Consider the following 20,856-nt stretch of genomic DNA (forward strand, 5'->3'; position numbering starts at 1 on the left):
CAATGCAGAGACGTTGTTTAGGGAGCTAATATCAAGAGTCGACCATGGGAAATGGTACTCGGCCCCTTCTGGGAGATGCGCAATGTACCCAGGCTATGAAGGGACTACAGAAGTCCTGCCCAGAGAAAGCCTGTTCAGAGAGGCTTAACCCAAAGCTTCTCAGCAATTCCGTTTTAAAGATTCACCTTATAATTCACATCAGTAAGTGCATCCATAAGGAGGTTTGTCTTGGTGTTGGTTATAATAACAGAAAATCAGAAAATCCTAGATGTCCAATGATAAGAGACTTGCTTGTTGAGTAAACAAGAGCACAGGCCTTTGGTGGAATACTTTCAAGCCCGTAAACATGTAAATTAGGTCCGCATGTACTGACAGGAGAGGAGGCCCAGAACAAACTTCAGAGGGAAAACAGTAGGCTTCAAAGCAGCACGACCCCATTTAGGTAAAATGGTATCTCTGTACATGTGCTCGTACGGGCACAGAGAAAGAAAGAACATCTAAAATAGTAATAATGATGATGTCTTAAGATTTCAAGCGCTTGCTGCCTTCTTATACACTGTTTGAAATGTCTGCAAAGAGCTTGGATAAAAATGTAAGAAACGATTTGCAAGGCAAACCAACCAGAAGGGATTAGTCCCCTTCTTGACACATATACATCCTTATCCAGGGCGTCAGCCACATGGCACTCTGGGCTCTTGGTAGAAGTCTAGAGTGATTATGCTGGACAGTTCAGAGGCTTCTGGAAGCCCCAGAATTGTAGTTATTAGGACAGGTACTTCTGCTCCAGCACCCTCGAAAGCACTTCCTGAGGAAGCTAAGCTCATCCCAGTCCCCGAACTCCCCTTGCTCTAAAGACGAGGCACCCAGACTGGCCCCGCCGGGACCCCAGGGCACAGCTGTGCTCACGGCTCATGTACCCGCTTCTGGCAGGACTGGCGGACGTCCTCCAGCTCCTCCTCCTTGTCCTCACGGTCCTTCTGATGCATCTGCTTCATCCGTTCAATCTCCAGTTCAAACCGCTGGCGGACCTGAGGGGGCAAGAACAGCGCATGAGAGTGACCCCCACCAACCACGTCACCCTTAGCATTTCAGCTGTGTTTTTGGACAGCATGGGTAAGAGTCAAGTTATCCCCGCCAGGCAGCCAGAGAGGTCAAAAATGGTAGATAAATGGCCCAAATGCTGCCTCTGTCCCTTCCATGGTCATAACAGAGGTCACTAATGAACTGGACTCTGTGCCACTGAGTTGAGACGTGACCTCAGAATCCTTCTCAACGCTCTTAAGATGAAATGGGTTTGTCATCCCTGGAGCAGGCATCAGGGAAATTTTTCTGGATGGGTGGCCAGGTAGGTGGGTGAATGACAGAATAAGTTTCCTTCTGAGGATAGGAAACCCTGGAGAGGGAGGTGACACGCCCAAGATGTGACCTTTGATTAGTTACCTTTCTCTGTAGAAAACAGCCTCCTTAAAATACACTGGTGAGAATCAGCATAATGCCTGGCACAGAAAGATTCCTTTTTCTTTCCCTATTATTTTTCAGAGTTAGGACTAGCCCCTCTCTACCTGGAAGCCTGACATTACTAAGAACTGTGTTCCCATGAAGGAGAAGGGTCTTTTCAGTGAGACCCTCCAAAACCTGCTCTGCGATGTTTAAACTGTGCCATCTTATGTACAAGAGTCTAGAATTGGAAGCACGATCATGGGAGTCAATTACAGTTTAAGAGTTTATTTCCTTTTTCTTTTTTAAAAATTACAGTCAAGCTAACAGTGTATGTAAATACTTGAAGTAACACTTGCCGCACAGCAAGCAGGATCTTAGTTCCCCAACCAGGGATGGAAACTGCAGCCCCTGCATTGGAAGCATAGAGTCTTAACCACTGGAGCACCAGAAAACTCCCAAGAGTTTACTTTCTTGATTTTCATAATTGAGAGACTGACTCAAGCTCTTGCTTGTCAAGTTTTGTGGCATATTAGAATTACCTGGTGCCCTTCTATTTTTTTTTTTTTTTAATTCAGTTCCAAGGCTTCACTCTAGACTTCTTGGGTCAGAACCTCCAGGGTACAGACCCCAAGAGCCTGTACTGGTAAGCTTTCAATGATCTGCACTCTTCCTCGCTGTGAGTCACAGAGCAGCATGGAACCCAGCACGGCAGAGGGCCAGACTGCAGGGGCAATCAGGCCCTGACCATCCGCCCCGCACTGCCCTGCACCTCGCAGCAAGCTTTCACGAGGCCACAACTGCTGCCCCTGGCATGGACATTCAGGCGAGAAAAGACAACGGTGGCCTTTTCCAATGCTGATGATACTCTCCACGATGTAGGACCATAGTGAAGAGGAAAAAGAACTGAAAGCATCAGAGCCCCGTTAAGAATTCCCGGCAGAAAGCAGGCTCACTTTAAATGCCAACTTCCTTCCCTGCTGCCTTTAAAATGACAAGAGGTTATGAGGAGGTAATCCAAAATGAGGAGCTTAAGCAAGTAAATATAATATTCCTTTTTCATTTTTTTTCTAGGCTCTTGGATACTCCTGACATCTGCAATACCATTTATGTCAAGCTTATGTGAGTTAACATAAAATTTCCTGGAAAAAGTGTTATGTTGTAATCAATAAATATCTCCTGGATGTCTACAATAACCCAGAGCAGTACAAGGTGATGGGCGAGGCTGAAGATGAATGAGAAGATGAATGAGGGGTTGAGTCAGCCTCCTGGGTAAGCTGGGAGGGGCGGGGGGCTGGGCAGCTGCATTCAGCTCCCTGGGTCCTTGAGGTCAAGGCAGCACATTTCTGCTTCCCAAGCACATAATGGTCCCCTGGTGGCATCTCCCAGAGTTAACTCAACTTTCCAAAGTGCTTGTTTTATTTTTTTAAAGAGTGCTTTTTAAAAAATGTATTTATTTATTTTTGCTTATTTGGCTGTGCTGTGTCTTAGTTGCAGGATGTGGGATCTAGTTCCCTGACCAGGGGCTGAACCTGGGCCCTCCACATTGGGAGCGAGAGTCTTAACCGCTGAACCACCAAGGGAGTCCCACTCTATTCTTGACTCTGGGCTGCTGTGTAACACTGTTCCATCCCCTCCATCCCTGAACGACCTGCCCAGATGGCCCACCTCCATCACGAACCTTCACAGATTCACAGCTGGGGTTGGAGGGAGGCTGGGGGTGGACAAGACTCTGACTTCATTGTACAGTTGAGGAGACTGAAGTCTAGAGAGAACAGGGGGCTCGCCAAATGTCCGCAGACCCCATCTGCATGGGACCATCTTGCAGCTCCTTAGATGCCATGTGACATGCCATGTGACACCCCTGCCTCTATGCCTTTGCATGGGCTGTTCCCCTACCTGGAACTCTCCTGGTCAGACAACTCAGACTCGTCCTTCCGCTTTCAGCATCAGTAAATGTTACTTCCTCCAGGAAGCCTTCCCTGAGTACTCCAAATCTGGTCCCCAAACCAGACCTGCAGGTTACACCTTCCCATAATACTCAGCATGACTCTAACCTTCAGGAGGGTGGACACCACATCGTCTTGTTTACGGTTACACTCCTAGCATCTGTCCAGTGCTTGACACACAGTAGGTGCTTAATAAACACGGGTTTGACAGACTGATCAAAGAAGCTCTGTCCTTTTCTCAACCTCTCCAGACTGTCCCCACACTTGCCACACCCAAGTCTCAGTGCTCAGCAGATTCCATCCAGATGGAGCGGGGATGAGTGAGAAGTAAGGCCAGCAACTGGGCCTATCCCCAACCACCCCCACTCCCCCATCCGCCTTCACCAGAGCAGCTCAGAGTTTATCTGCTTTACGTATTCATGCTGGCTGGTCAGATATTCTTGAAAAAGGAGTTCCAATCGTAAAACCATTTCAAAATAATTACCCCTTCTGAAGTCCCATGTGAGAAACTGCTTTAGAACTAAGCATCAAGGGAAGCCTCGCTTCTCCTTGAAAACTTGGCTTATTTTTATCTTGGGGATGAAAAAAGCATGTAAGTCACACTGCCCTTTTCTCTCTGGCCACCAGGAATTTGAAAGCTAAAACTACTGAGTGTGTGAGAGTGTATGTTCTGCGTGTCTGCATATTAATTCACTCTTCCTTAGCACTGGTTTTAAGTTGTGTTTTTCTAGTTTGGCTTGTTTTATTTCTTTTTCTATTTACCACACATACATCTTATAAGATCCCTTGACTTCTCTGTGGAATGACTGGGGCATATAAACAAACAAGCAGACAAACAGAACATTCATCAGGTGCTTCATCGAGGGGGCTGGTACCAGAGTCTCAGGGCATGTGTGTGTTCGTCGCTCAGCTGTGTCCGACTCTCTGTGACTCTATGGACCGTGGCCTGCCAGGCTCCTCTGTCCGTGGAATTCTCCAGGCAAGAATACTGGAGTGGGTAGCCATTCCCTTCTCCATGGAATCTGGAGTCCTGCCTTATTCCACTTACTCTGCATTTTCCAAAAATCAGGGCTCCCACCTCCCTGGAGGCTGTGCCCAACACAGGTGTGTGAGGCACTGAGGCATCAGAGGGCGCAGGCCGCTTTTTCTATTTCTGAGCCTCGGCTTCCACATCTGTAGAGCGGAGGAAAACTCAGCCTATAGATTTCATGTGGAGATTCATGAGATGATATGTGAGGAGAGCTTAGGACTGAGTCTGGTACCCAGACAGTGCTGAATACCAGACATAGGGTCAACAGTTATTTACTGAGTACCAGCTATGTACCTGGCCTCATCAGGAGATGCCCTAATAAGCAAGGTCAACCAAAAAGTCCTCCCGTCTCCATAAAACACATATCCTAATGGGGAGAAAAGCGTTGAGCACATTTTGGAAAACACTGTTGCACATGATGGTAGGTGCTGTGAAGGTGAGAGAGAGTGAATGTGGAGTTGGGGTGGGACTGTGTTTGAGAAGGAGATAAGGGTGAGCTTCTTGGAGGAGGTGATGATGACGCTTGCAGGATGGTAGGAGGGGGGCTCCATGAGGGGTCTGAGTGTCAGGCCCAGGGGTTCTGAGGTTCTCTGGGGTAATAGGGAGCCACAGAAGAATGAGGAGCAGCTGAGTGAGGTGGTGAATTTAATCACAACCTCCCAGCCCTTCCGGGGCAGGGCACCGCTCTGGACAGGACTTTCCCACCTGCTCCAGCTGCCTGATGGTGTTTTCCTGCTGGTTCTGGACTTCCTCGTGCTCCAGGGCGCTGGATTCCAGCTCCCAGAGTCTCTCCTTCAAGCCCGCAACGCAGTTCTCCCCCAGCGAGGGTGACCTCAGCAGCTCCTGCTTCTGGGCCTGCAGCATCTCCACCTCCTGCTTCAGCTGCAAGCTTTCCTGCTCCTTTTGCTGCGGAGACAAAGTGGGCAGGGATCCAGGGTCACGTGACCACACTCCCCACCCCTCCCCCACCCCGAGGACACCTCTAAAACTGGTGGGAGGGTGCTTTCCACTTTTCAGAGCAGCCCTTGCCACCTGGGCCTTGCAGCCCCTCGCTGTGCCCCCTGTGGGACCCCGAGGGCCCTCCTGGGACAGCTCAGACAGGCACGGGTGGGGAGTTGGTGGGAAGCAACACCCTGGCCCTAGAGCTATACCTCAGAGTGCAAACAGGAGGTATTTTCGCCATCTGAAAGCTGTGCGCCTGCCGAGGCTGGGCCGGAGATGTTGGAGCCGGGAAGCAAAGTGGCCAGAAATGACTCTTCCAGGTTAGAAGGTCGGAAGTCTGGGCGTGACCATGAGGGGGCTGCATGCCAGGCTCAGAGGCTCTCCCAGGGTAACGGGGAGCCACAGCAGGCTGAGGAGCAGCTGAGTGAGGTGAGGTGCCTGTGTCCCATTTAAATAAAATCCCTCTGAGCTGCAGCCTGCAAGGGGCAGGCCCTGCCCCTACCTGGGTCTACAGCTAACTCCGCTGTGCCAGATGGGCACCCAGGTGGGCACCTCGGAACTCAGGCAGGTGCCTGGAGCAAGATAGTGAGGGACATGGAGCTAACAAGGCCTGCTTATCCACCACCTGCCACCCATGATTTGCTGATGCAGGCGCGCTGGGCTCTGTGACTCTGGCGGGCTGGCAGAGCAGGACAGTCACACACGGAGCTCTCTCCCCGGCACCACGTGCAGTGGGGGTGCGCGAGGGGTTTCCTGAGACCCAGCGACGGACAGCCCGGGCGGCGCTGCGCCCCCACCCTCACCTTCAGGAGCTGCTGAAGCCTGCCCAGCTCACACCGGGTGCTGGTGTTCTCCTGGGCCACTTTCTCACGGAGGCCCTTCTCAAACACGCACTCCCCCAGGGCCTGGGCCAGCTGCGCGTCAAACCTGTCCAAGCAGAACACAGGTCATGGCACCCGGGGGTGGGGGGTGCGCCTGGGGCAGGGCAGGGGTGGGACTGGAGAGAGGCCGTTAGCTTGTCGAGAACCACTAGAGACAGACAGACAGTATCAGATGATGGAGGGCTTGTGGATATGGGGTAGGAATACTGAACACCAGAGGGCGACTTTGAGGGTTTCTGGTTTCCAGAAAAATACCAAACACTTATTTAAAATATGATAAAAAAAAATAAGCAAAATTAAAAATAGAACAAAACTATATAAGTAGAGTATAAGAACAAAAAAACTAGATATATAGGAAAAGCTAATCTATCAGGTTTGCCGACATATGTCAAGGAGCTTGAACTCTACAAGCCCAGGCTGGTGTTTAATATTCATTGATCAGTGAATGAATGTGTTGATCAGCACAAACAAGGGACAATCAGTATTTCATATTGTGCAGGGTCCTGTGGGGCTCACATACACATCAGCCGTATCAGAGCATGGTTATTACAATAGAACATGAGACAGTTATGCATTCCATCTTGTCCGCATTTGGTTCCTAAGCAGAAACCACAAGGACCAGACAGCCCTGTGGGTGCCGTCAGGGGATCAGGAAACACCTCATCTGGAGCCCACCTGCCCCTCCACGATGGTGACCACTGGGTGAGAGGTGCTTCCTGGACTGGGCGTCATTTCACACAGCTCTTTCAGCTTCTGTCCCTCTCACAGGTGAGGAAACCTGCAGAAGGCTCTGCCAAGCCTCAGGAAGATGTGACTTTGGTCAATAAGATGTGGCTTTGGCCACCTGCTCCAGGGAACTGGGTGTGGCCAGAGTGGCTGAACTGGGTGTGAGGTTTCAGCCTTGGTGAGAAGGTCTCCCTTGTTACAAGGTCATCCAATGTCCCTCAACGGTAGATGGTCAGTCAAAGCCTCAAGACTGCAAAGAAAGTCAACTACGGGTCATATGAGGGAGCCTCTACTGTCGGAAGGGCCCAGGGGCTTTCTGATTGGCTCCTGGTGACGTCATTCGAGAGGTGCTATTGGCTGCCTCTGAATGGCAACATTGTGATGATGGTAATGGTCTGACAGTTTCAAAGCGCCCTGCTCTGAGCTGGGCTCCATGGAGTCCTCATAGCAGTTCAGCAGGAAACACATCATAGCCATTTTGCAGAAGAGAAGACTGAAGTTCAGAGGTCCCCGAAGCGGGTCTGAGCCAGCCTCTCTGCTGACTAAGGAGGTCCGCCAGCCACCTGCTCAGGGGCTGCAGCAAGCAGGGGAAGACTGTGGAGGCCAGACAGTGACGGACGTCTTCAAGGAGTCCTTCTGGGCCACTGGATGCCAGGAAATGCCTCTAATAGACCCTAACTCTTGGAACACACTGTCTGACCAACTGTCTGAGGCCAGATGAACTCACTCATGGCCTTCACCCCTCTAGGAGCGGGCCAGGGGTCCAGCCTCCCACTGCTCCAGCACAGGCCTTACCCCTAGGGCAGCTCCAGTGGCCCTCAGAACTGAGCTTTGTGACCCGTGAGTAACCGTGGCAATCGGGCCACTCTGAACTGAGAGGCCAAGGTGGGCCAGGGAACCTCAACAGCATGGAGACATCCCTCCACCCAGAGCCCAGTCAACTATGGAGGCACTGCATTGACGCTTTGATTAAACATAAAGAGGTGTGAGGAAGTATGGCTAACTTCTCCATCTCTCCCTCACTACATGCATGCTACCTGAATTTCCACCATGAGAGACTTCTACTTGCTCATGGGCTCCCAGCTAAAATGCGAATCCACCTAGAAAGGTAATGGCTGCTATTTGCAATTAGCATCAAAACATAAGCTAGCTTCTGCCAAGAGATGATCAGGGAGTAGAGGAGTCCTTCTGCATCACAGGGGAGGTGAGCTTTAAGAAGAGATGCAAGTACGGTGAAATGGGAACTCTCTGGGGGCCAGTATCCGGAATGAAGGATTCTGTGCAAGGTGAGTGGTCACGGCAAACACCAGAGAGATGGACTTTTCTGGCTGCATAAACTCCAAGGGCAGAGCCCCCCTGCCACCCATCAGGAAGCTAAAGTCCTCCTTAAGGGCTCTCAGAACAGGAGGAGAACCCAAAGATAAGGGCCAGGACTGTCACAGTCAGCAGAAACCTGCGCCATGATGGAATTCCAACTCTCGATTTACAGACGGAATCTGTCGGAGCCAGTCTTTAACACCAGGTGGTCTGCTTAAGTTCAAGGACAGCTCTAAAACATCAGTTACCATCTGGCTCAGAGAGGTAGTGTTACCTGACAAGGTCACACAGGAAATGATCGAGGTGGGACTAAGCCATTTTCCCTGCTGCAAGGACAAGGTGTAGCCAGAGCATGCATGCGAAGGTGGAAAAGAAAACAAGAGTCAGCTATGAGCCAGAAAAGAACAAACTTCTCTCATCTGGGGAGGCATACTAATAACCCCCCAAAGAACTTTTTTTTTTTTAATGAAGAAGCCAGTTCAGGAAAGCTCAAAGATAAATGAGAGAAACAATATTTAATGCAGATCAAATCCAAAACCAGTACCACTCCCATGGAAATGTAATTCGGCTGGCTACCTCTTGGAAAAAAGGCGTTCTTGGCAAAAACCCCGTCCTGGCACAGAGCAAGGTTTTTCTGTGTTTTCAACTGGGACCTTCTAAAAGAAGCTAAGTTTCATCTATTCGCCTCCTAGGAAGTCTCCAGTAGGGCTTGTCTGGCTCAGAACAGGGCCCCCGCACAGCTTTACCCTCACCAACTGAGCTGAAGAACTTCAGACACAGCCTAGGAGTCCAGGGATGAAGGCATCCCAGGATATGAGGTTCCACGTACGGAGGCTTGTGAGAGAGACCTGAGCGCCAATCTAGGCTCCACCCATGGGGAAAGCAAGCGCCAGAACCAGTGTGCGGATTCAAGACTGGCATCTTATTCATGCACAGAGCCCAGAGCCTGCCAGAACTTCTCACATGAGCTGAGAGTCTAAACTTTAAATGGAAAGGGCAGTGACTCAAGTTTTTGGCCGCCTCCCCATTTTCACCAGTGGGGGAGGGAACCAGACCCTAGTCCTGCGTGGGATCTACCAACTGCATCATCTAGCTTCACCACAAAAGGGCGCTCCACCTGAGGAACGGAATCCGCCCAGAAGGGCTGAAGGACTTGTCCAAGGTCACACAACTGGAAAAGAGGCACAGCTGGGACTTGAACCAGCACTGGATCCCTACCCAGCAGGCTAGGCCGACTCTGCCTCCACAACAAACCCTTCACTTTCAGTGGGGATGCTGAGGCCCAGAGAGGCCAAGATAGCCCCCCAAGCTTACGTGGGCAGCTGGCGATAGAGCTGAGACTGGATAACAGAGAAGAACGATTTCTTGCTGCATTCTTGGGAGAACCACATAGCAACGTGTGGGGAGGGATGGGAAGGGATGGGGAGGGTTAGGGCAGAACAGGGAGGCTGAGCTCCAGGGATGAAGAGCCCTGACTGGAGTGACGGGCTTTCAGAGAGAATCCGGAGACCCCAGTACCCAGGCAGCCCACCCGAGCGTGCAGGTCACGACTCACTTCTTCTGCTTCCTCTCCAAGTCATGGTTCCGACTCTGCTGGCTCTCCAGCAGGAAGCGCGTGTCCTCCAGGTCGCAGGTCAGAAGGTGGCACCTCCTCTTGAGCTGCTGGGCCGTCCTCTGGGCCTCCTCATAGGCCCTCTGCAGCTCCCTCAGCTGTGGGAGGAGCAGAAGGAATCAGCCCGCCCCATGGGCACTGAACGGGCCCCCTACTTCCCAGCTGAAGCAGCTGCCACTCCCAGTGTGAGTCTAAGAGGAAGAGATCAGGCTCTGGGCCAGAGAGACCCGATCCTGACCACTTGCCACCTGCACCAGTGTGGGGAGCTATTTCTCTGAGCTTCAGTTTGCTCAGGGGTAATATGGGGGGGGTTGGCGTCTATAATTCTCTGAGGGATTTTAATTTTCCTCAATACTCTTCCAGCCAGCAGATTCTGAACATGCCCTGCCCAACTCGACAGCCCCTGGAGGACCATGTATAATTGATACCCCCCGTCAGCTGCCTCATCTGGGAGATGTGTGTGGACTGGCTGAGAAGAAGCCAGAACAGCTCAGAGGAATTCTGACCAGGAGACCCACGGGACGGGCTCTCCAGGGCAGGGCAGTGAATGGCACTTTAGATGGACTGACTCACAAAGGAACGCACGCGGCTGCAAACAAACAGAAAAGCCACGGCTGTCGCATCTTCCTCCAGGAAACACCCTCCCAAATGTCCTAGTTTAGGTCTGGGAGAGAGGGCGACTTGGCACACTCACTTTGAAGAAATGGGCTCATTAAAGAATTGCTTTAAATAAGCAAAACACCGAGTTAATGAAGCCTGTAATTCTAAATTCAGTATTTGAAGGCAAATGGGATGTTTTCTTATATTCTGCTGCTCAGAAAAAGGTTGCAGTTTTATTACTTTTTAATGTAGCATGAATATCCCTCCTTCCATGGGGAGGCTGACCTGACTTGATGATTTGTTCTGAAAGAACTGGGCTGTTCCTGGGCGGCTGTCCCTTGGCTGGTTATCTACAGCCTGGTTGTCTCCTGAGGATCACGATACAATGTCCACCTTGAAAGTGACCGCTAAAACCATCGCCAGGGGAGCCTAACTTCCGCTGTTTATAAAATCCCATGAGATCTCACCCTGACCCACTTCCGCAGGATGACTTCATGATAGTTTTTGCTCACAGTGAGGAGATATATAAATAATAATGGGCCAGGAAATACGACCTCAACTTTTATGGTGCTTACCTCTACTGGGGGACACCAAGAAGTAAGCAGATAATAACAATACAGCATAATGAGGCTTATATCTGGGGAAATAAATCAGGGGCAACCCCCCCCCCAATCTGTGTCAGAGAAGACTTCCTGGGGTGGGGGGGAGAATATTTAAGCTGAGATTGTAATGTTTGTTGGAGATATTTAGGTAGGGAAGAGAGTGTTCAAGGAAAAGGAGAGAACATATGCAAAGAGGTGAGAAAGAATAAGCCTTTCTTGAAGGAGGGGAAAAAAAAACAGCACAATGGAACAGAATAGAGTCCAGAAACAGACCCACAGAAATACTGTTGGTCGATCTTTTACAAAGGGGCAAATGTTATATAGTGGAGACTTTTTGACAAATGTTGCTGAAACAACTGGTTATTTACAAGCAAAAAAAAAAAAAAAATCTAGACACAGATTTTACACAAAAATTAACTCAAAATGGATCACAGATGTAAATATAAAATGCAAAACTATAAAACTCCTAGAAGATAACATAGTAGAAAACCTTGATGACCTTGGATTTGGCAATGACTTTTTAGATATAGGACCAGAGGCATGGCCCATGAAAGAGAGAATTTATAAGCTGGATTTTATTAAAACTAAACATTTCTACTCTGCAAAAGACACAGTCAAGAGAATGAAAAACAACAGGAAGAAAACATTTGCAAAAGATATACTTGATAAAGAAATTATCCAAAATATACAAGAAAATCAGAAAACAAACAATTAGAAAACAAGCTAGACCTTGACAGACACTGTGACAAAGAGTAGACCTACTGCCCACATCCCACAGCAATCTGCGTGTGTGACGTCAGTGGAGGTGGAAACACGTGAAACAGGTGTTGCCCTCTCTCCCTTTTGGGTTCAGTCAACACCTAGAAGAGGGAGGAGAGACCCTGCCCTATTTCTGTGACCTTGATGACCTAGACTATCTTCCCCCCTTACCTTCTGCTCCAGCTCATTCCTAGATGCCAGCTCCGACTCCAGTCTCTCCTCCGACTGTTGGAGACGCTTCCTGAGGAACTCGTTCTCCATCTGAGCACAGTCGAAGCGCATCTGCCACTCATCTGCTGTTTAAGAGAGTCAGAGAGACCTGTTAGGAAAGTCGGTGAACAGGGCGGTTCCCTCCCATCCTTGGCTCTTTGTGCACAATTTCACAGTGTTAACAGAATTCCTGATGTTCAACCCTAGGCGTAGGATCTGGAAATCCCACATTAAGTCCAAGCTTAAAAACACTGCTTCCTCCAGGCAGCCTTCCTTGACTACCTCCAGGTGTTGAACATTACTTACCACTCACTATTGTAAGCTTGGTCATTCACAGTCCTCAATTTCTCTACATGTGTGCCTATACCTTCCCCCTATGGGAATTCCATAATGTTTGAGGGTAGAGGAGCTGTTTTACACATTTGTGGGCTCTCCACACCCTCAGAAGAGTCCCCTACACATGGACATTTCCCCTGTGTGGTAAAACAAGTTTACCAGCTGGCCATCCTACTGGCCATATGCATTGGGTGACAGAGTACATCATCAGGGATGGTTGAATTAATTAACAAATAAGTCAGTGAACAATAATTAAAGTGCCTACTATGTGAAGAGCAACAGAGACACTGGTCACAACATGTCTCTATGTAATAACTGAACAATCCCTTGATTTGGTAAAATTCTCCAAAAAAAAAAAAGTCATTTGCTGGTGGAGATGAAAACTCGCTGACTAGAACAGGCACACTAGGTAGCTTATTTTCTGACTGAATAAAAGAGTAATGTTTAAGGTAATAGAGACATGGAAAACATTGTACAAATGGACAGTTTAAGATACAGACCATCCATCCATCATCCATCCAAACATCACCCATCCAACCATCCATCCATCCATCCATCCATCCTCCCAACATCCATCCTTCCATCATCCATCTATCCATCATCCACCCACCATCCATCCATCATCCATCCACCCACCTATCATCCATCCATCATCCATTCATCCACCCAACATCCCTCTATCCATCATCCACCCATCATCCATTCATCCATCCACCTATCCATCATCTATCCATCCATCCATCATCCACTGTTCCATCTACCTTCCATCCAACCAAATACTCACACTACTCCATACCAGGCACAAGAGATCATGAATAAGAAACCATTCTATCTTCCAGAAGAATCCACTTGTGGAGACAAACATGTAAAGTCAGCTTGAACGAAGCATGACCAGGACTCTCATAAAGGAACTTAAGGAGGTTCAGAAGAGGATTCAAACTCATGAGGGAAGCAAACTCTGTTTTGTTCACGACTGTATCCACATCCACAGGACTTACTATAATGCCTCGCATATCACAAATGCTCCATAACTTTCACTGCAGAGGTGGCTGGGTGAGTGAATGGATGGATGGACAGATGGACGACAGGACTGAGGTCTTGTCGGGGGTGATTCTCACATTACTAACCCAAACAGAAGGATGATATAATTGTAAAAAGTTAAAGCTTCTTCAAATTTCCATCAGGGTAAATAACATCATGGTAGGAAAGGAATCCTATCTCTCCACCAGGAAAAAACAATCTCAAGTGGCAAATGGCACAGCTTCAAAAAGGAAAGGGCAGCAGAAAGGATTTCTGGGGTGGCCCGTGTGCTCTGCACTCCAGAGAGGGGTGTGAGTGGGCGCCACAGACAGCTGAGGACCTGCTCCACTCCTCCAGGCCGAGTTCCGCCTCCAGCCTCCTTCCCCGTGGGTGCCATTCTTCACATACACATCAGTGAGCCCTTCATTTTCCAGTACCATTTTCCTGGGCTTCCCTGACCTCCCACTGACATTGCAAGTTTCTGGACAGCAAGGCCCAACTAAAACTCTTCTACAACCCTCGCCCCAGAGTCCAGCTCAGTGCTGAATACATTCCATGAAAGGTTCTCTTTAAAGATTCCACCATGCATGGTGAGAAAACATATATATTTTCAATAATTTCTACTCCAGCTTGATCCATAGGGGAGGTTACGGCGGCACTGCAGTGGTGTGATTAAAGTGTTTTATTGCTTCTTTCAACTTTCCTATGTCTTAGACATTTTCCATAATGAGTATGTACTACTTTGATAATCAAAAACAAAATATTTGTGGATTGGCTTCCTGGAATAAGTGTCCTGAGCTGAAAGCCTGCGCAGCACTGTGACTAATGTGCTCCTGAGCTCAGCGCATTTCCCCCTCGGCTGACTCCCGTATCTCTGCACAGGAAGACAAATGGCCGGGGAGCATCGTTCAGACATAAATCACCATCAGGATGGAACCGGGGCTGATGTTCTTCTGGGGAACCTGTGCCGGATCTGGGAAAACAGGTTCCCTTCTCTCTGAGTGGGCCCCACCTTGTTGGGGCTCGGGTACCCGAGAGTCTTGGCCTCCTCAGGATGAACCTCCCTGGCAAACACCTGCCCTGCGGGTAGCCGGGATGAGAGGATGGCAGGAATGGAGTAGGAAGCCAACGTGCCTTCCCCTCCTCCACCACCTCCTGACCTCGGCCCCTCTGAGTGTCCCTGACGTTTCTAGGGCATCGATTCTCTGGGGGCACTAGAGGAATGATGTCTACGTTTTATAAAGGCTGACAGACATGCCGGGAACCCTCCTCAGCTGACTAGTTCCGACTGGGGAGAGGAGATGATAAGGATGCCTCCTGCCCATCCAGCCGTGAGATGTGTCTCCAGGCGACCAAGACCGGCACCACCAGGAATCCCTGGCTCACTGAGCACATCTCTCACTGGGCAATTCACTCTAACTGCTAACCAAGTGCCTGACATCACTTTCAAATAGGGCCAGGAGGAGTCCCTGCTCCACAGGTGATGAGCAGGAATAAGGATACCACTATTAGTGCTACTAGAAACAATAATAAAGTGAGCAACAGCTATTCAGCACTCTGTACCATACATGTGGCTAAACACCTTCCATTCATCATCTCTGTCTACAGCCATTTGAAAGATGAGGAAACCAAGGCACGATAATTTCTTTGACCAAAGTAACAGAGTCTAGATTCAAATTCAGAAATGTGATTTTATAGCTTTCACTTCTTAACCACTGAACTGAGTTCCTCAAAACTTATATTGTTGTTCAGTCGCTCAGTTGTGTCTGACTCTCTGCGACCCCATGGACTGCAACACACCAGGCTTCCCTGTCCTTCACCATCTCCCAGAGTTCGCTCAAACTCATGTCCATTGAGTTGGTGATGCCATCCAACCATCTCAACCTCTGTCGCACCCTTCTCCTGCTTTTAATCTTTCCCAGCATCAGGATCTCTTCCAATAACTCTTGCTCACTGGAATTTAATAAAAATTTATATTATGAAAGTCAAAGTCACTCATGTCCAACTCATGTCCAACTCTTTGCAACCGCATGGAATTCTCCAGGCCAGAATACTGGAGTGGGTAGCTTTCCCTTCTCCAGGGAACCTCTCTAAACCAAGGATTGAACCCAGGTCTCCTGCATTGCAGGCAGATTCTCTACCAACTGATCTATCAGGAAAGCCCAAAAATTTATAAAATAACTCATAAAAAAGATTCTTAAATATAAGGGTGCCTTGCCCATTTACAGGGGATGACAGAGGATGAGATGGTTGGACAGCATCACCAACTTGATGGACATGAGTCTGAGCAAGCTGCAGGAGATGGAGAAGGACAAGGAAGCTTGACGTGCTGCAGTCCATGGAGTCTCAGAGGGTCGGACACGACTGAGAGACTGAACTGAACTGCCCATCTATAGAACCACTATTTTTTAAATCATTCTTTGTATTATTAATAAACAGCACCTGTCACATTGGTAATTTATTACCTTAGATATTTTTGGGTTCTCTGTTTAATGCCTGCCTCTTCCACTGGACTGTACACCCTGAGAAGGCAAGATCTGTTCCTGTTTTCTCTGACAACATCTCAGCCCCTAATGCAGCACCTAGAGGATTGTAAATGCTCCATATGTGTGAATGAATGAATGAATGAATGAAAAAAAGGAGAGCTTTTCCCACCAGTGTCTGACTCCATGGTTCCCAAGGACTCACCTCCTCCAGTGTGACTCCTCTCTAAATCACTCAACTGTATTTTCTGCTGGGCTTCCTCCAACCGCTTCTCCACTTCTCCCAGATTCTTCTGGACTTGCTCATACTTGCTCTGGAAGAGAAGCCTCGAGGTTTCAAACTGGACCTAAGACAGTGGCCATCTCACCCAAGGTGCTTTCAAACCAGGACTGGCCCCTATCCCCACCCCCACCCCCACAATCTTCACCCAGGACACCTCCAAGGCCAAGACTTAGGAAGACTCGGATGTCCTCCAGGATTCCCAGCATGGGAGTCAGCGAGCCCGTGCATCCCAGATGTGAGCAGAGAAGGGCAGGCCCGAGCCTCCCAGCCACTCTTCTCGGGCACTCACAGCCCCGGCGCTCCCCACCACTCACCTTTAGCTCCTGGACCTCCCGGGAGGCCCGCAGCCGCTCTGCCCGCTCACTCTCCAGCACCTGGCAGGCCACGTCCCCTTTGAAGCACTCATCGGCCAGCTGTGTGGTCAGCTCAGCGATCTGGAGGGGAGAGTTAAGGCAGAGTTACTTGTCAGGGCTGCCAACCCTTCTCCCCCCGCCCATGCTCCGTGGGACCATCCTCACACTGATACCAGGTCTTATCGCAAGGCAAGCCTGCAGTGTAATAAGGTGGTTAACAGCACGGGTGTCGGGATGTTACTGGTCCTGGTGGGCTAGAATTCCTGGCCCAGCACTCACTCTGTGTGGCTCTGAGCCACACAGGATGCCTCTTTGATGTTCAGTTTTCTCCGCTTCAGTAAGGAAGGGGACAGCGGAGAGAACTGTTTTGAGAATTAAGTGTGATAATCCACACAGAGCTTAGCACAGTGCCAAGCACATAGTAAATGCTCAATTAAAAAACATTTATTCTAGTAGAAACTCTCCTTAGCTATCCTTCAGGAGTCATTTCACTTGATCAAACAACAAGCTTCCTTGGTAAAACACACACTCACAGATGCCCACTCTCCATGGATGCTCTCGGCCAGGAAACCTCTTGATGGTTCCCCGGGGCCCGCCTGCCTCTACCAGGTTTCAGCCATGCGGTCACGCTGTGTGTGCTCCCAACCTGTTTATGCCTCACACACTTTTATGCAATTACCTATTCTATTAGCTACTACATAAACCTGTAAGATGTGACTGGGCCAAGAGTTCCCAGGAAAACTAGGCTGAATGCTTTGGAGGCAATGAATACAAGTGGGTTGCTTCTTAAAATTGTGTCATATAGGTGTAAGTGCAAAAACTATAAAGGAAAAACTCCAAGTACAAAGTGTAGGCTTCTGCATTCGAATTCCTTTGCCATTTGCTCTGCTTTAAAGAAATCGAAACTGGAAATCATGTAGTTGTGTGTGAGGGGTGTGGTTTAAAGAAGAAGTAGATCTTGAGTTGTTGGTCCCACCTCAGTGAGTTGAGGCAGACATGTTTTAGATTAAAAATAAAGATGTTTATTTTTTAAATGAATTCCACTTGCACTGGCTTTTTTCCCCCCAAATAAATGGGAAACATCAAGTGAGTCCGTGCTTTTGTGGTCTTATTGTTTCAAATACAGCCTTCTGGGTTCAAGGATATGCCGAGTAGAGTGAGAAAAAAAAAACATACAAGTGGACAGTTCATGACCAAGAAGGGCAGAAATGACGCTGCACAGCAGAGTCCTCATGAAACTGGGGCTATGCTTGTGTGAGGCAGCAGTTAAAGTCCAGAGGGAGGGAAGAAAAGAAAAAAAACACAGAAGCAAGGCACAGGGTTCAAGTTCAGACACAACAACTCACGCACTGTGTGACCTTGGACGAGCTTCTTCCTCTCTGGGGCTGTGGTCACCTAAGCTACAAAATGCTCTGAATTAGGTGATGTCTACTGTCCTCCTGGCCATCCCAGGAATCTGAATTTCAATACACTCCAGGGTGATTCTTCAGCACAGTAAAATTCATGTGTTACCACCATAGGAGAGGCTAGGATCACCTCCTAATTTTAGCCTCATTTGGCTCTAGGTGGGTCAGATTTAAAGTAAAGCGGAAGTTGCTCAATGGTGTTCAACTCTTTGCGACCCCATGGACTGCAGTCTGCCAGACTCCTCTGTCCACGGGACTTTCAGTTCAGATCAGTCACTCAATCATGTCTGTCTCTTTGCGACTCCACAGACTCCAGCATGCCAGGCTTCCCCTGTCCATCACCATCTCCTGGAGCTTGCTCAAACTCATGTCCATCGAGTCAGTGATGCCATCCAACCACCTCATCCTCTGTTGTCCCCTTCTCCTCCTGCCTTTAATCTTTCCCAGCATCAGGGTCTTTTCCAGTGAGTCAGTTCTTCGCATCAGGTGACCAAAGTACTGGAGTTTCAGCTTCAGCATCATTCCTTCTAATGAATATTCAGGACTGATTTCCTTTAGAATTGCCTAGTTTGATCTCCTTGCAGTTCAAGGGACTCTCAAGAGTTTTTATAGGCAAGCATATTGGGACTTTACAGGCAAGAATACTGGAGTGGGTTGCCAGACCCATTCAGGATCTTCCTGACCCAGGGATTGAACCCAGGTCTCTTGCATTGCAGGTAGATTCTTTACTGTCTGAACCACGGGGGTGTGTAAAGGCATTCAAGCTGGAAAAGTGATCACTTGCAGTGGGCACCGACTACAGGCCAGTGTACTCCAGAAGCACCCCGGATCACACCCCTAAATGCCCCCCATCCCTGCCATCAGCATGGATACCAAACACCAGGAGAGTATTCTCTCTGCCTTAAACATTTAGTATGAAATTCAATTTGTGCTAATCGGCCTGAGCAAAGAGAGCACAAAATTAATTTAATGCATTAATTTTGAATTCCGCAGACCCCAAGTCTGGAGCTCAAAGGACAATTCATCTTTCCAAATTGAGGAAACAACAGCTGCTTTTCTCAGAGACAGTAGCCTCTGACCGTTCCCATCCCCACAAAGCCCTCTTCCTTCACACGGGTCCAGAGGCTCTGTCGTTGAGGTGAGGGGTGGGCACCACACCCAGAGCTAGCAGGTGAGAGCAAAATGAAGACCAGTTTAATGACAGCTGGGTTGCAAACCCAGAAGGGCCTTGTGCAGACCACACTAGGACCAATTAACCAGGAATTATTCTGGGATCCTCCCTGGACCCACTGCTTGGCTGAATCATCAGAAACCCTCTTTCTACTCAGGGACAATGACTCCAAGGGTCTGCCAGAGAGACGGAGACGGAAATGAATGTATCTGCTGTACATTTTGCAGTCAAACAGAAACAACATTCCATGCATCCTGCACAGACACCAGACCGCGGGGGAACCGTGGGTTACGTGGCTGTGAAGGACCTTAACTGCCGAGCGCAGAGGGCGCCCTGGGCTGTCACGGTCACCGGCCCTGCGCGATGCAAGCACCTACTGCCTGCCAGACCTGCCTTCGGAGACTCTGCTGCTGGGGAGGGGAGAAAACCACGTGTGGAGCAACCACATTCTTGGCCCAACTGTGTCCTTGGCTCTTAGACTTGAGGACCCCTGGACCCCAAACCACCTGTCCTGCAGAGAGCAAACAGCACGCTTTCCCCTCTCTCCCTGTGCTTTTCTCAACCAAAATGATCTGTTTATTTAAGCCCTAGAATGAGAAACAGCTCACACTCGTCCACTGCTGTGAACACACACGTGACCCCTGGGCACAGAAGCCTCATGAGGAGGGTGTTTCTGTCGCTTGCTCACACAGAACAAGATACGGTGGCTGTGAGAGGTGGAACGAGTTGCTCAGATCAGAGCTGATTGGTCTCAGAGGCAGTCCCGCCCAGGCAGCCCAACTCGGGGTCCTGGCTGGACCTCTGTCCAGATGCTGTTTCCTGTCCAGCATCCCCCGTCCAGCTCGATCCCCTGCCCCCAGGCCCCTGGGGGTGGGCGTTCTGGAGCAGACCAGGACACGCGGCTCAGGGAGGCGATGGGGAACGGCCAGCGAGTGCAGGTCAGCGGGGAGGCAAGACCGAGGCTGCAGCCAAAGGGAGCCTGATGGACCCCTACGCAAAAGAAAGCCCCCATCCCCATCAACCTGAGTGACTGAAACAGAAAATGAAAAACATCAGCAGAGAAAAAAGGTAGAGAGGAGACAATGGCCCCTTTTCTCCTCTGGGGGAGTGGAGGCACAGACAGCAGACTTTCCTGCCGTGCCTTCCTCTGCGGGTCCTGGGCTCACCCCGCCGTGGTCATCCTTGAACACGCCCGCCCAGCGTCCATAGAGCCTCTGCAGTCCTTGTCCGCCAGGAGGACACCCTCCCCCGTGGCCCCCCAGTGAAGGCTCAAAAGACCCTAACAACCCGAGTCAGGGAGGAAAGCAGGCTGTTTTATTCCCCCGGGGACGAGGGGGCTCCAGCATCCCGTCCCCACAGAAGCCTGGCGCTGCACTAGAGCACAGAACCGGGTGCCAGGAGACCCGGGGCGAGGTCACGGCTCGGGGGCCATCTGCCCACGTGGCCCCCAGGGAGCCACGCGCCTCGCCCACCCTGCTGGTGGACAGTCACGGCCATCGGGAGCCACCTCGCTCAGGGCTCCGCTAACGCACGTCTGCTCTAGATCTCCAGTCCCTGCTGCGCCCCGCTGGTTCCCTCAGCGATTCTTCACCCAGAAGTGAAACTTCCTGGGCTAATGAGGCCCGACAGCGGTACACAGGGGCCTCCGTCTTCTGCCATAAACGAGGTCCTCCACATATTCCAGAGAGAAGACACCACCCCGCTCTCAGGCACCACCTTATGCTCCTGCAGCCTCCCTG

At 49.8% G+C, this 20,856-nt stretch overlaps 1 protein-coding gene across 6 annotated transcripts in view; it reads right to left on the bottom strand.

Moving 5' to 3' along the window:
• The window catches only part of MYO18B (myosin XVIIIB), a 221,557-nt gene that overhangs the window by 95,513 nt on the left and 105,188 nt on the right, over positions 1-20,856 (bottom strand). For 5 of the 6 annotated variants that reach the window (XM_043438083.1, XM_043438081.1, XM_043438084.1 and 2 more), the window contains exons 26-32: positions 16,502-16,621; positions 16,110-16,218; positions 12,027-12,151; positions 9,838-9,992; positions 6,162-6,285; positions 5,122-5,322; positions 918-1,028 (exon numbers count right to left, since the gene is read on the bottom strand). In XM_043438083.1, coding sequence (XP_043294018.1) covers positions 918-1,028; positions 5,122-5,322; positions 6,162-6,285; positions 9,838-9,992; positions 12,027-12,151; positions 16,110-16,218; positions 16,502-16,621 — 945 coding nt within the window. The remainder of the gene's footprint in view (positions 1-917; positions 1,029-5,121; positions 5,323-6,161; positions 6,286-9,837; positions 9,993-12,026; positions 12,152-16,109; positions 16,219-16,501; positions 16,622-20,856) is intronic. The other variant, XM_043438087.1, reaches the window with a different exon arrangement.

This window comes from Cervus canadensis, chromosome 1 (genome assembly GCF_019320065.1).
Source record: "Cervus canadensis isolate Bull #8, Minnesota chromosome 1, ASM1932006v1, whole genome shotgun sequence".
NCBI lineage: Eukaryota > Metazoa > Chordata > Mammalia > Artiodactyla > Cervidae > Cervus > Cervus canadensis.